This window comes from Notolepis coatsorum (assembly GCF_963971535.1).
Source record: "Notolepis coatsorum genome assembly, chromosome: 19".
Taxonomy (NCBI): domain Eukaryota; kingdom Metazoa; phylum Chordata; class Actinopteri; order Aulopiformes; family Paralepididae; genus Notolepis; species Notolepis coatsorum.
Window position 1 is genome coordinate 56200648 of NC_140183.1, and position 16476 is coordinate 56217123.

General features: G+C 40.7%; 1 protein-coding gene across 2 annotated transcripts in view; it reads left to right on the plus strand.

Moving 5' to 3' along the window:
• Nucleotides 1-16476, plus strand: part of ctps1b (CTP synthase 1b) — a 61636-nt gene that overhangs the window by 15322 nt on the left and 29838 nt on the right. For both annotated transcript variants that reach the window (XM_084336440.1, XM_084336441.1), the window contains 7 exons: nt 5880-6031; nt 8768-8900; nt 13600-13688; nt 13895-13989; nt 14985-15047; nt 15217-15260; nt 15350-15446. In XM_084336440.1, coding sequence (XP_084192566.1) covers nt 5880-6031; nt 8768-8900; nt 13600-13688; nt 13895-13989; nt 14985-15047; nt 15217-15260; nt 15350-15446 — 673 coding nt within the window. The remainder of the gene's footprint in view (nt 1-5879; nt 6032-8767; nt 8901-13599; nt 13689-13894; nt 13990-14984; nt 15048-15216; nt 15261-15349; nt 15447-16476) is intronic.

Genomic DNA, 16476 nt, shown 5'->3' on the forward strand with positions numbered 1-16476 from the left:
CCTTCTTGAGTTCTTCTAATGTGATCGGTACTTCTAACTGTTTAGCGTCTTCATCCGTAAGTTTAGGGAGAGTAATTTGATTAAGATATGTGTCTAATTTGTCTTGATCAAAGGTCGTTTCTGAGTTATATAAATCGGAGTAGAATTCTTTGAATGTATCGTTTATTATTTTGGGTTCTGTTACTAGAGCTTGTTGTTTCCTAATGGCAGTTATATCTGCAAATTTTGCATTAATTCTTAGTCGCATGGCTAATAGGTGACTAGGTTTAGAACCTTGGAAGTACTGCTGTTGTCTAGTGCTGCGTATTTGCAATTCCGATTTTTGTCTGTACATTGCTTTGATCTCTGTCTTTAGAATGTTAACTTGGTTATCTAGTCTAGTAGAGTTGTTGTATTTTAAAGAATTAAAAAGCGTTGAGTAAAGCGTTTCCATTTCAGACAGTTTTGTGTTTTGATTTTTGCGCAATATGGAGGTAAATCTATCCGAGAAATCCTTGATCATATTCTTTACCGACATCCATAATATTCTGGGATCTTGCACCGAGTTAGCATTAACTTGTAGGAATACTGTGAGAGCTTCTTTAATTTGTGTAATGAATTCCTTGTTGTTAAGCAGCATCGAATTAAAACGCCATCTTGGGGCCCGGGTAGATAGTGTACCAAATGTTGCTTTCAGGATTAAGTAGCAGTGATCTGATAGCGCATTGGGTGTCATTTCCACTTCGTATTTATCAAATATTCTCGGGGATGCAAAGACGTAATCAATTCTGGATAGTGTGTTGTGTCTCGCCGAACGACAGGAGTACTTGCGGGTCATGGGGTTAAGTGAACGCCATAAATCAGTTACTCCTGTTGATTTCGACCAATCTTTTAATGCTTTAGATGAGTTCTTTTGTTCGCTTTTGTTAGAATATTTTTTTTGTGTTTCACGCCATATCCGCATGAGTAATAATGGGGCCAAATTTCAGTTTGCATTGCTTAATTGATAATTTGGTGTATACTATGTCCTGCAGTCTATGTGGTGCTACTATATTTACTTCAAAATTTCTCCAGGATACTGATGCTTGGGAATCAAACCAGGTTGTCAGTGGTCTTAAAGTGTACGCCTTAAAATAGTGGAAAAAATCTTGAAATGCCATACCTCCGTCGGCTTTGTTTCTCTGTGTGGTGGATCTTTTTATACGTGGTGGTTTGTTATTCCAAATAAATTTGTATGCGGAAGAGTGTAATTTTTTCCAGTAACCATCTGGAGGGGGTAACGGTAGCATTGAGCTGATGAAGTTGATTCTATGTAAGACATCCATCTTAACTATTGAAACCCGTGCCTGTACTGAGTTTTTAAGTTTTGACCACCTGTCAAAGTCGTATTTGATTTTATTTTGGATTTCTATGTAATTGTGCTTCACCGTTTGGCTTATGGTAGGGAATACTTCAACTCCCAAACATCTAAAGTGTTTAACCATTGGTATTTCTTCTGGAAGGCGTATATTTTTTGCAGGGGCGTTAAGTGGAAGGCAAGCCGACTTTGGCCAATTTATCTTAAATCCCGATAGGTCGCCAAAGTCATCAATCAACTTGAGAAGATGAGGCATTGCGGTGTTAGGGTTTTGCATGAACAGTATTACGTCGTCCGCATATAAACAAATTTTGTGTTGTGTGCCCTTGATTACGATTGGTTCTATGAATTGGGATTGTCTTATATATTGTGCTAAAGGTTCTAATGATAAATCGAATAGTCCGGGACTAAGAGGGCAACCCTGTCTAGAAGAGCGTGATACCGGAAAGATTTCGGAGGTGATTATACCTGTTGTAATCATGGCCGATGGGTCTTTGTATAATACTTTAATCATATCAATGAATCCTTTTCCTAACCCCATCCTTTCTAATACTGCCCATAGATACGACCATTCCAACCTATCAATAGCTTTCATTGCATCCAGGGACAGCATCGCCTTAGGTGTGGTGTCGTCCTTGCTGGCAATAGGTGTTTCTAACTGTTTAGCGTCATCCTCTGAAAGTTTGGGGAGGTTAATTTGATTAAGATATGTGTCCATTTTGTTTTGATCGAAGGTCGTTTCTGATTTATACAAGTTGGAGTAGAACTCTTTGAATGTTGCATTTATTTTTTTAGTGTCTGTTACAAGTCCTTGTTGTGCTTTAATGGTAGTTATATCTGCACATTTTGCGTTAACTCTTAATCGCATAGCTAGTAGGTGACTTGGTTTGGAACCTTGAGAGTAATGCTGTTGTCTTGTGCTACGTATTTGTACTTCAGATTGTTGTTTATAAATGGCGTTAATCTCTTTTTTTAGTACATTAACTTGAGTTTCCAGTCGAACCGAGTTGTTGTATTGTAAAGAAGTAAATAACGTAGAGTAAAGCGTTTCCAGTTCCGCCAGTTTTGTGCATCGATTCTTGCGTATTTTGGAGGAAAAGCTATCAGTGAAATCCTTGATCATTCCCTTTACCGACATCCATAATATTCTAGGGTCCGGCACCGATTTCACATTCTCTAGTAGGAATACTGAAAGAGCTTCTTTGAGTTGTGTAATGAATTCCTTGTTATTCAGCAGTATCGTGTTAAATCGCCATCTTGGGGATGACAGTATACCAAATGATCCGTTTAGGAGTAAATAACAGTGATCTGATAATGCATTGGGTACCATCTCCACGTCATAGTTATCAAATAGTCTCGGGGTTGCAAAAACATAATCTATTCTGGAAAGTGTCTTATGTCTTGCTGATCGACAAGAGTACTTCCGGGTCGTGGGGTTGAGTGATCGCCATAGATCATTTACACCTGTATTCTTCGACCAATCCTTTAACGCATTCGGTTTTTTTGTTCGTTGGAAAAGGTGGGATAAGATTTATCCAACCCAGGATCCCAGATGGCATTAAAATCTGCACCAATTATAAATGAGTATTCTGGAAGGTCTAACATTGTTCTGGTAAATGTAGTGTAGAAATTAGCTTCGTATAGATTTGGGGCATATACCGCTACCAACGCTATTTTCCTATTCTTGTGTATAATCTTAGCTATGGTTATCCGACCATCTGCATCAGACCATACTCCCTTCAATTCAATATTCAACTTCCGTTTCACGACTATAGCAACTCCACAGGTTCTCGTTCCAAAGGAAGAGTGACTAATGTTATGGTATGTGTTGTCCGCTAACGTAGCTTTGTCTCCCACTAAAATGTGCGTTTCACTTAAAAGGGCCACATCAACCTGTTTGTTTTTCATCAATGTGAGCACGCTTTTGCGTTTATGTTGATTATTTATTCCCCCAGTGTTCCAGATCATTATATTCAAACTAGCCATACTCTATACATATTGTTTTGTAGTTGTTGGTAATACTTCTGGAGTGCGAATTCACAATGGATTTACATCCCACTATTGAGGTCCCGTTGAGAGCCGAGCATAAAAACATACATATATACAAATAAACCCCTGATCCCCCCTCCCTTACAGAGCCGTACAAGGTACCTATTTGATACCTCCTTCGCGTACAACTTCCTTTCCTGCACCTCCGGTCAGCCCAGAATGAGCAATTTATCCTAAGCTTTCCTATGTATACCATAGAATCTATACTTTTAATTCTAATTTAATAGAATGTCACCTGTGTTTAGCGTTTTATATCAAATTACTTATCCCTCAATGCTGTCAAAAGCTTGTATGATGCCGTTTTTGATGTCCATGCAATTGTAAAGTTATCCATGAAAGATTAATCTTGTCATCCACTTTTTATATTCTTCATGTAATCTTCTGCCGCCTCAAGCGAACGTAGCACGAATCTCTTTCCATCTCCCTCCACAATGGAAAGAATAGCTGGATACCGTAAGACGGGGTGGAGACCTTTCTCATATAGCCGATGTACTACATCCTTGTAGCGGGCCCGTAGAGTTATGGCTTCCTTGCACATGTCCTCATAGAACCACACTTTTTTCCCTTTGTATATCAGTTTTCCCCATTTCTTGTGTGATTCCCTGATAATCGTGTCTCTTGTTACAGTTTCCCGTAGACTAGCAATGATCACTCTTTCCTTGTTGTTGTTGTAGTTTACGGTGCCAATTCTGTAGCGTTTGTCCACTATCGGTTCTGTAGGTAGGATTTCAGGACCTAGAATTTCGACTAGCACTGCAGCAAACTTGGCATCTGTGCAATTGACTGATTCATCCAAACCCACTATACAGAGGTTAAATCTGCGGGCGTGACGTTCGATTTCGAGCAGTCTGACCGAGTTTTCCTCTTTGTTGTCATGGATCATCTGCCAAAGCTGTTTGTCTCCCAGTTGCATCTCCTTCGATACTTCGGCGATAGTCTCAAATAGTTCCTTATTCTTCTCCTCTTGTTTCAGTGAGTATTCGTTCACAGTATTTGCAACTGCCGTTATGCGATCGGATTGTACTACAATCTGTGCGTTGATGTCTTCAAGTTTAGCCTCTATAGCTAACTTAAATGCGATAGCATTAGCTTCGGCTCTCTCAACCGCTCTAGCTATATTACCAGCCTTGGCATCAACTTTATCAACCTTGTCGGTTAAGATCTTTATCAGAGCTGTCACCGTTTTGAAATCGGGTGAAGTATTCTCCATGTCTGTCTCGGATGAGGTCGTAGGAATGTTGGAATCCATGAGATTGTCGAGCTTTTTATTCTCAATAGTGTGAATGAATGAATGAATGAAAACTTTATTTAACAGATTGCAGAATGGGTACAATACAGTACGGCTCAATACATACAATTGTTAAGGGGATGCAGACCTGAGAAAGACGTTTGTCTTGTTTCCATCAGGGTCTGCTTTCTCCTTCACAGTAGAGCGCGTCACCGCACCGTCTACCGTTGGAATGTCTGCTTCACGGCTCTTTGTATTATCTTTCTTTGCTGGCATGCTGATTTTTCCTGTTGATATAGTTAGTTGAAGGTCTTAGTTAATATATACGTTGAGGTTTAAACACATTAGTGTTTTTAAGCGAAATTAACAAAAACTGGAGTGGAGCTTGTGACAATGCGACCGTCACATACTGTCGTCAAACCGGAAGTCCTTATTCATTCTTTGTACCAATTCCTATATTAATTTTAGGAATAAATTAAATGTCTTTATTTGTATTATCTTTACAATGAGTATAGATGGTAGATCACATTCATAACAAGCAGGTCTGCGCTCTGTGTTCACAGTGTTTAACCTCACCTAATGTACATGTATGTGCTTTACTGTACATTCATTACAGTGTAAAGCGAAATTCATACTCGGAACCTCAAATTGACGGCTATGCTTGGTCGAAGGTAGCCGCTAGCCAAGGAGCCTACACTTCAGCTGGCCGAAAATGTAACCGTGTGTTGGGTGACAACTAATTCGGAAGTCTAATTTGGCCTTAAAGGAACACGCCAACATTTTGGGAAATTAGCTTACCGTCTTCTCCAGAGAGAGACAAGAAGATAGATACCAGTCTCCTCTCTGTGCGTTCAGTAGAAAGCTATCTGGCTGCATGTTAGCCTAGCTTAGCACAATGAATGGAAGCGGACATGACCGGTTAGCCTAGGCATTGTCCTACTAACACCTCTCCCGAAGGCTAACCGGTCATGTCCGCTTCCATTTATTGTGCTAAGCTAGGCTAACGTGCAGCCATTAATGTTTGGTCAGGTAGGTCTTGGTAACACCAAGGTCCCTGGATGAATAATGAATACAAATATTGAATAAAAGAATAAACGACCAAAACCCAAGAAATCTCGGGTCTGGCGCCCAACGCATGGCGAGTTAACCCGACTCATCTCAGGTTTGGCCTCCATTGAGTTAATGTAGCGTTCAGAAAATATTTTGAAATGTACAGATATCCAGTGGGTTATTAGACTAAAACCCCCGCTCTTCTCACCTCCCCAGGTGATCTGTGTCCACGACGTGTCGTCCATCTACAGGGTGCCCTTGCTGCTGGAGGACCAGGGAGTAGTCAGCTTCTTCTGCCAGAGGCTGGACCTGCCCATGGAGATAAGGACCAGGAAGATGTTCACCAAATGGAAGGAGATGTCTGACAGGTGAGGAAGAACCTGGATGTGCAGGGTTGATATTGGAACCTAATGCTGCTGAAGGAAGAAAATACCTAGTGTTTATAAAAGTATTTTTTTGGGGGGCGAAACAATTAGCAATTAGTCACTGGAATTTTGATAGCTGGCTGTGTAGTCTTGCTTTATGTTACAGGCAGTAAACTGGACACTCATGAGTCATGATGAACCATCTCTGACCATCTCAGGCCAAGTTATGATTAAATCTTTCTTGCTTAGAGGCATTCCCTGGTAAGACCATTATTGCTAAATTATTAAGTGAACATATTGACATTTTAGACGCTAGTTATTATTTTAATGTTCACTTTGTATGTTCTGAGCATCAAATATGACATAGTGTCGCCCGGGATCGAGAATGGTTCGTCTCAGTGATTCACTTTACTGGCTGATTTTAGAATTTAGAATTTAGATGAGTTTCAGGGGCTTTGCTAAACCCATAAGGACCATGCTAATCTTGTATCTTGAATGCAAGTGAAGATTATGAAAAGCACCTAAACTTCAAGGAACACGGCAACATTTGGGGAAATTATCTTACCGTCTTCTCCAGAGAGAGACAAGAAGATAGATACCAGTTTCCTCTCTGTGCGTTAGATGGACAATGCCTAGGCTAACCGGCCATGTCCGCTTCCATTCATTGTGCTAAGCTAGGCTAACATGCAGCCAGATAGCTTTCTACTGAACACACAGAGAGGAAAACTGGTATCTATCTTCTTGTCTCTCTCTGGAGAAGACGATAAGCTAATTTCCCCAAATGTTGGCGTGTTATTTTAAGTTAGGAGGTTTTCATGCAACATCAGCCATTAAGAAGAACGGTTAGTTAATCACTGTTGTGTAGAGTATTAGAAATAGAAGTTAGATTGATTTAAATAGTGTAGGGCTGGGCAATATGGAAAAATAAAATAAATATCATGACATTCATACATAACATATTTTCGATAACCATATACTGTATATCACTATACCAGCTTGGAAATTTCACATTAGATAATCCTATTCATAATCCTATTGGACTGCAGGGTCATGGGAAGTGTGTATTACAATGAAACTGTAATGTTCAAGAAGAAGATTTGCAATAAGTTCTCTTTTACCTCTATACTAAAAGATTTGCACTAAGTTCTCTTTTACCTCTATATTTATTTTACTCATTAATAAAAAAAATAGCTACTGTTTATATTGTATATGGTCCTGTATATTGTGTGTGTACATGTTACTTATGTTTATATTAGATCTTTTTATATACACTGTGGGAAGGGGGGAACGCAATTTCATTTTTCTGTATGTCTTGCACATTATGGGAAATGACAATAAAGTTGACTTTGACTTCAATTAACACTTTGGCTGCCGGAAAACGCCTAAACACGTCATTCCCGGCCATGCTCAAGTTGCCGAAGACGCTTTACAGCGTCTTTAATATCAATATTTCAAAAATCTGGGATCTGATTCATATTTCCCCTCCGCTGGCCTGAGATCCACCAGGAGGACCCACTGAGCTCTCTGGCGGTTCAAGAGCGCCATCTGGTGGCCGATCGGCGCAATCGCTTAACAGGAAGTGCTATGGAGATTGTGCTGGTCGGCCGTATTACTTCCGGGCACTCTGTTTGGCTACCGGGACTCGATCTCGACACAATACATAGCGATCGATTGCCAATAACTCGATAAACAACATGATTTGGACATATATACTATTATACAAGCTGGAAATGGACCCGATATTTCTACATACCATAATAGGTAAATGACTGTTCCACGCTCATCGCCCAACGGCGCGAGGAGGATATGGTAAGATTCAGCGTTATTTTTGATCGTATTCCATATAAACTGTTATGATGAACATATCACCCACACTAGATGAATGATATAACGCTGCCCACGGAATTATAAACGATCTCGACACACTACATAGCGATCGATTGCCAATAACTCGATAAACAACATGATTTGGACGTATATACCATTATACAAGCTGGAGATGGACCGGGTAAATCGACATCCCATAATGGTAAAATGTCTACTCTACGATGATCGCCCAACGGCGCGCGGAGACTGGGGTGAGTTTTAGCGTGTAAAGTTACCGTCTTCGATACTAACTGCTATTATCAACATTTGACCCACATTAGATGATTGGTATAACGCTGCCCACGGAATTATAAAACGCCCCCTAGCCCATCCGGTCAACATCAGATGACGTGTAGTAACTTCTAGAAGTACGTCTAGTTGGAATTTTTTCTATCGCGCTGATTGCCATAAAACTGTATTGCATCATCAATATAATGTATTTGGGGCTATAGATCACGTTCTGGAGAAAGCTGCAGAAAGATGAAAACATACTTATACATTAGACCATACTTTACTATGAATATGTGAATGAAAAAGTTTAACGTTGCTACACAATGAACAATACATATAGGACTTTGAATGGGCCCTAATAATGGCAATGTAGCAATATAATTTAAAAAGTTATAGCCCTGCAAAGAAGGGGACTTTCTCTTTTAGACAAATAGAGCCGGCAACCTACGGTTGATAATGAATTTAACCCATGGCAGCCAAAGTGTTAACTTACAATTGATTTATTTTTAAATTCAGACAACAAAATAGTTTATCACGATTAAAACACAATAGGACGACACAGATAGCCCTGGAAACAGTAGTATTGCAGTATTGAGTCCTGACCCCCGAGGTCATAATGAAGAGTCTCTTTCTTCCTCTCAGGTCTGACCGGCTTCTGGAGCAGGTCTCTATAGCCCTGGTAGGGAAGTACACCAAGCTGGCTGACTCCTACGCCTCAGTCATCAAAGCCCTGGAGCACTCTGCCCTCGCCATCAACCACAAACTGGAGGTCAAGGTACGGACACTCTTCTGACGCTCAAATTCCAAAAAAATAAGATAAGATATTCCTTTATTGATCCCCTTGGGGAAATTCAGGCATCATAGCAGCATGGGGGGAGGGGGGGGGTACAGGTAGTAGAAGACATACAGGTCACAGAATTATGGTACAGTGGAGAAGTACAAATTTAATAAAAAGGCAATTGTAAACAATATACAATATAGTTAACTCTGGACATGCGCATATGGGCAACAAGGTGCAAGATGAGGGTATATGTATACCCTCTGTTTATTTGCCCTCAAATAAAAATTAAGTAAAAAAAATAATAATAATCAGCTACACAGTTACAGATTGATATACTGTGGTTAGTGAACATGGTTTTGAGCTGTGCAAAGGTTGGAAGAGTATTGGTCTTTATTAAAGTGTGTTGAAGGATGTTCCGTGAGTCGGGAGCATTAGGCAGACTTTCCAAGCTCAGAACAAACTTGAGGAACCTTAACACTTTGAATGCCGGCCGTGTTTTCCTTTTTACCCCCTTGAATGCCCAGCACCACTCCAATGTTAACGTTAATATCGCCTAATCTATGTTTTAAATTATGGCTTTGTGTCTAATCTGCCCGTCGCTTATCAAAGACTCATTTTCCAGTCAACATTGTCGAAGCAGATTGTTTTTTTATCGGTTCATTTCCGTTTTCTAGCATTTTGACCTAGGGTGCCGCAGAGAGCTGCCAGGGGTGCCTTGAGATTTATAAAAAAAAAAAAATGTATTCTTTTTGGAATACAGAAAATTATCACTAAAGTGCTATCTGTTGCAGCTGCACTGTTTTCCATGAAAATACCATATTTGGATAAGTTTGACCATTTCTCAAAATCTGAAAATCATTATAAAACTTAGAAACACAGAAAAGGATCACCAAGTTACTCTGGATAAAAAAAAACTTTACAGACAACATTGAGACAAAGTTTCCTGACACATCTCCATCCAAACTCTTGGAAGAACTCATTGAAATCTCATCTGATACCACCTGGAGAGCTAATTTCAGAGTGTGGCGCTGAGTACCAAGTATCTCATGATGCAGCAGTTAAGGTGTTGATACCATTCAGCACCACATATCTGTGTGAAGCTGGCTTTTCATCCATGACAGCTCTGAAAACAAAATATAGGGCCAAGTTGAGCCTTGAGGATGACATGCGTGTTGCCTTGTCAAAGATCTCTCCGCGTATTGACCGTATTATTAGCCAGCAGCAGCAGACCTCGCATTGAGCTAGAAATTTCCACTGAGTGCTTATTTTCTGTAAACATTATTTTGAAAGCAAGCACTTTTGTCATCATTGTAGCAAAAAAGACAGGACCGGAAAAGTCTTTATCGTATGTAGGGGTGCCCTGGAATATTTTATTGAACACAGGGGGTGCCTTGGCAGCAGAAAGGTTGAGAACCCCTGGCCTGGGGGACACACATGGGAAACGCTTATATCTCTGTGAAAACGGGTCTGATTATCCTAAGACTGGTAACATAGATTCCTTACCTGAGATCAGATGGTATCCAAATGGATTATTCCAATTCCTGATCGCCATTCGAAAAAATCGATATTTTTATTGATCCACCGCGTATACTGTAAAAACACATAATCCCTGCTGCTCTGAGGCTCCAGAGTGAAGCTGATCGACGCCGGTTGCATGAGTGAGAAGTAAAATGTGGAGTCCGGGTTTTTTTTTCTCATTCATTTTCATTGAGTCCAATCCAAAAGGGTGAATTACCATCTGGGAGACGATAGGGGGCGCTTTTTTCACATCTGAGCGCCTGGGGTGGCTGAATTTCCAAAGGTAGACTCGGTTGATGAAATATGAATTCAGATCGCTAATAAATAAAAAATACGAGAAAAAACGAATATTCTCGTGATGGGCATTCAAAGTGTTAAGCACAAGCCAGTCATTTGAGCGAGTCAGACAGGGTCCAAAGTTCCAATCCAGCAGCATTGTGATGTAAGGGGGTAGCTTACCAATAAGGGATTTGTAATGAACAAATATCAATGTTTATTGTGCCTCTCTGCAAGAGTAGACAACCTTATTATACAGGAGACAATGTATCATAGATATCACTAGTAATTAATCTGAATCTGAGGGCAGATTGATAGACTGAGTCAAGTGCTTTAAGATTGGAAACAGCAGCATGTCTATTAATTACCATAGGCCAAAACTGGTAAGAAAACTGCTTCAATGTTCCTCTTGGGGTCGTCTAGGGGTGACAGTGGCTCAGTCCATTTGCCTCTTCCTACTAATCACAGGAAAGCTGGTTCTGTTTCTGTACAAGAAGCCAATTTTCTGTCGCAGCTTGATGGCAAGGTTGTCTATATGGTATTTAAATGTCAATTTCTCACCGAGCCAGATGCCAAGGTATTTATACTCTGTGACTCTCTCACTGTTAGAACCACTCACAGTGGATATATGCAAACCATTATCAATATCTCTGGCTCTAGTAAACGGCATGGATTTTTTTTTTTTTTTTTGCGTTAACTACCAATTTAAGTTATAATAAGTGCTTCCTGAAGAGCATTAAAGGAAAGTAGCAAGTTCTCAATGTACAGAGTCAGCAATTCAATACACATTAGTGTCATCAGCATAAAGATGGGCTTGACAACCACTTCAAGGAAGAGACAATATCATTGATATAAATGGTCAAGAGGACGGGTCCCAAAATGGAACCTTGCCTTTTGTTATTGACTGTTATATAGATACTTCACAAACTGTCGCCTCTCAAACAAATAATTGTGAAACCAATCGCAAGTCTTTCTATCCAAACCAATACTACCTAGATACTCTCTGTAAGCGCAAGGGATGATCAACTGTATCAAATGCTTAAGATATATCTACAAAAAAGGCAACAATGTCTTTATTCCTGTCTATTGTAGCAGATATTACATCATTTGTAACTAATGTAACCGCTGAAATGGTGCTGTGATTAGCTCTAAATCCAGATTGGTAGAAGTACTGAGTGACTTGAAAGAAAAGACTCAAGTTGATTGTTTGAAGATTCCAGGACATTCGCTAAGCAGGGTCGTTTGGAGATAGGACGGTAATTATTAAAATCATGTCTATTACCTCCTTTATGTAAAGGAATCACAATGGCTGAATTCCAAACTTTGGGAAATCTGCCCTTTGAGATGGAAAGATTAAATATATGCGTTAATTGCTCAGTAATAATTGGAGCGGACAGTTTTAGAAAATAATAATCCAATTTATTCTCCATATCAAACGTCAGCTAGTTAACAATGCAACCATTTGTAATAATGCAATACAGTAATTACTAGGGTTGGGTACCTTTCACATTTGAACCAATACCGGTACCTGTGTGAATCGATACCGGTACCCAACAGTACCTTTTTTCTGTACTTTAGTCTCTAAAAATGTAATCTACCTACCTAAGGGCTTGGATCCACCTGCCGCATATTTCTGGCCGCAAGCGTCTTTTTTCAATTGATCCCAATGAGGACAGAGCGTATGCGGCCGCATGCTGCCGCCTATAGGAAATGCGCTGCAGTCGGCTTCTTTTTTCAGCGCATTTCAGCTTTTTTCTGCGGCCGCACCCAGCGTTTAAAGTTGAAACTTTCTGAACTTTTCAGAGCGATGCGCTGAGCGCATTTTCAGACAACCAATCACAGCCAATCATATCTACCACTCTGTTTGTAACCTGACACCGGAGTTGCCTGCCTGTCTTGGCCGTCTACCCACAAGAGACGGGCCATTGAGATTCGCGACAAAGCACAAATACACTAATAACTACACGAATACACTAATAAAAAGCAAAGGGCGAACTGTGGTGTCAGGCAATAACTATATATATAATTAATATACAATAAAGTATATTAAAATATACTATATGTACAAAACCGCGGCAGTAAAATACGATAAATGTTATTATTACAAGATGGCTGTCATGTAGTTGTTGCTAGAGTTCTTTCTCTCTCGTCATTAGGTAGGTTGGTGACTGACAGCTCGTTGCCATAGCTACAAAAGGCTCGCGCTGCGTTTTTTTTTCTCACCGCAAGCGCTCCACTCCAGCACTACCGGCGCACTGCCAGCATTTTCCAGCTGGAAATATGAGCTAGGTGGACGCATGCCCTTAGAAATTTCAAACTTCAAATAATTTATTATCATGATTATTTATTTAGAACTATTTGTTAATATATATATATATAATATTGCAGCGAGCGTTGTCTGCATCTAGCTTTGTAAAGTGTAACAACACTTGTGACCGTTTTCGGCTTGCCACGAAACGTTGACGTCATTGGATTTTCTTTTTTTTTACCTAAATGTGGCACCGGCTGATCTCAAGTGAATCGGTACTCGGTAGTACCAACATGATTCGGTCAATACCCTTAAAAGTACCTGATTCGGTACCCATCCCTAACAGTAATACATTATACCCCATGCCATGTTGTTGTTGACCTGTGTCTGAGGAATGAGAACTAGCCCGTTGGTCATACCTCTGAGCCGGCCTCCGCTGACCCTGTTCATCTCCTCCACAGTACATAGACTCCGCTGACCCTGTTCATCCCCTCCACAGTACATAGACTCCGCTGACCCTGTTCATCCCCTCCACAGTACATAGACTCCGCTGACCCTGTTCATCCCCTCCACAGTACATAGACTCCGCTGACCCTGTTCATCCCCTCCACAGTACATAGACTCCGCTGACCCTGTTCATCTCATCCACAGTACATAGACTCCGCAGACCTGGAGGCCAGCGCTCTGCAGGACGAACCGGTCAAATACCACAAGGCCTGGCAGAAACTCTGCAGCGCCCAGTGAGTCTCACTCTCTCACTCACTCACTCACTCACTCACTCACTCACTCACTCACTCACTCACTCACTCACTCACTCCAGGCTGGGACATTTAAACCTGACTTGAACTCCAGTTAACCCGCTTTTATTTTACATACGTGGGTCGTCACCCACAAAAAGGAATTCTGGCGGTTCCAATGCTATCCTCCTTATGTTTCCTCCTCACAGTGGTGTGTTGGTACCAGGAGGCTTTGGTGTGAGAGGGACAGAGGGCAAGATCCACGCCATCAGCTGGGCGAGGAAACAGAAGAAGCCGTTCCTGGGTGAGAGAGAGCTGAAATCATAGATGTTTTATTTGTAGTAGCTGTAGCTACTAGTGCCAATTCCCTCCTGGTCGTCGCTCTGCCCCACTGTCGGCCTGGGGAGGGTGTAGACGACCACACGCCTCCTCCGATACATGTGGAGTTGCCAGCCACTTCTTTTCACCAGACGGCTAGTTTCACCGGGAGAAGCGTAACAAGCAGGGAGGTTCACACTATGTCCCCTCCCTGCTGAACAGGCGCCCCGACCGACCAGTAGGAGTCGCTATTGCAATGACCAGGACTTCCCACCCACGAACACACACAATTGTGTTTGTAGGGACAACTGACCAAGCCGGTGGTACCGCTGCTGGGAATTGAACCCGGTGTACAGTAGGTACCGGATATGGTCGTCCCCGAAGATCAGTTGTCTTCAAAATCTAGGAGTTTAATTGCGCAGGTGAGCTCAAGTGATAAAGACAAACAGTATTTATTTCTCATATAACGTTAATTCCATTCGTTCCACCATTTCACGTCAGCTAGTTCAGTCACTTGATGACGGATTTCACACTATCGCCGTGAAGCCACGTACAGCCAATGATCTTCGGTACAGTGTGATAAACGTTGGAGGTTTGCTGTGTGACTCGATAGAAAAACGAACCTGAACTGATTTTCAATGCCGACCATATCGGTACCTACACCAGGTCTCTGCGGTGGTAGGCGAGTTCTTAGACCTCTACACTACCCAGCCACACCGCACACTGCAACGAGTTGAACAGGACTTGTGAGTTAAGTCTTCAGCAAAAGAAAAACAGTCTCTAATCCTGTGAGGAAAACAAAAAAGTCCAGCGCAGATATTAAAATACCTGTTCTAATAGGCTATTTGCATATAAGACAATTATATTCATCCTCTGTGTAACCATATGCAAATCATGTTGTTTTTGTTGTTTCTTTGGTTATGAATATATACACCTTATCTCAACTATTGTAATGAAAGCTATTGAACTTGTGTTTTGCAGGGGTATGTTTGGGCATGCAGCTGGCAGTGTGTGAATTTGCCCGTAATGTTCTCGGTTGGGACGGTGAGTAATCGTCGCTCTGTTCACCTGGGGACATTGTTTAAAAAAAATAAAACATTAGAACCTTGTTGTGTATTTTGCAAGATGAATGTTAGAGCTCCGATCTTTTGTCAGCTGTTGCATAGCAATGAAGTATTAAAATTCAGCTTTTGCTTGTTGGATCATCTTTCAGACGCCAACTCCACAGAATTCGACCCTGATACCAAACACCCAGTGGTAGGTATTAGCATTTTGTCCCTGAACAAAACCATATGCAATGTTTTCACCACAGGCAATTTTTTTTACATCCATGGCTGTCTCAACAGGTGATTGACATGCCTGAACACAACCCAGGGCAGATGGGCGGGACTATGAGGCTGGGCAAGAGGCGGACGATCTTCAAATCCAATACCAGTGTACTGAGTGAGTGCCAGCCTGAAGTTAATGGTGGAAAGTTGGCTTTGTATATGTATTAAGGCTGTCAATCTATTAAAATATTTAATCTGATTAATCACATGATTGTCCATAGTTAATCGCAAATTAATCGCATATTTTGTATCTGTTCTAAATCTACCTTAAACAGATATTTTTCAAGTTTTAATACTCTTATCAACATGAGAGTAGACAAATGCTTGCTTTATGCAAAAAAATGCATGTTTATTTATTGCCACAATGAGAAATACTGTCCAGAATCTTCAAGTAACTAAGATGTGCAAACTGCATTGTAAAACAAAATGCTGAACAATCATAAATAAAAGCCCAACAAAAAATAACAAATGGGCATACCAATTTACTAACTGTAACATTACATAGTAATGATTACTAACACAGTAGTGTGTTGAACTTTACACTTGAACTATTCATCCCCATTTCTTTGTTTAAGCAGCCATTTAACACAAAAGGATGACCCTCATGCATTGCAAATTTACATCAAATTCAAAACAGAGTGATGCACAAAATAACTTAAAAGACAATGATTTAAAACAATGAATAAAGTGCATGAAATAATAGGGGAAAGAAAACATTAGGAACTTGTTACATTCACCCACACAAGGGCTGAGGACTCACACCCCCCTCTCTCACTCACACACACACACACACACACACACACACACACACACACACACACACACACACACACACACACACACACACACACACACACACACACACACACACACACTCCCAGCTTTCTTGCCCCATCCTCATCTCATCTCTCTTCTCACTCTCACTCTCTCTCTCACTCTCACACACACACACACACACACACTTTGAGTCAGAAACAAATAGTATCAATGAGAGTATCGAACCTACCCTGGGTAAATAAAGGTAAACATAAAAAAATAAATAAAAAAATTATAGAAAAAATTCTAAAAAACAGCCTGTTAGTCTTGCGTAAAAAAAAATTGTGACATTAAAATAATTTTGTGTTAACTCGCTAATAACGCGATAA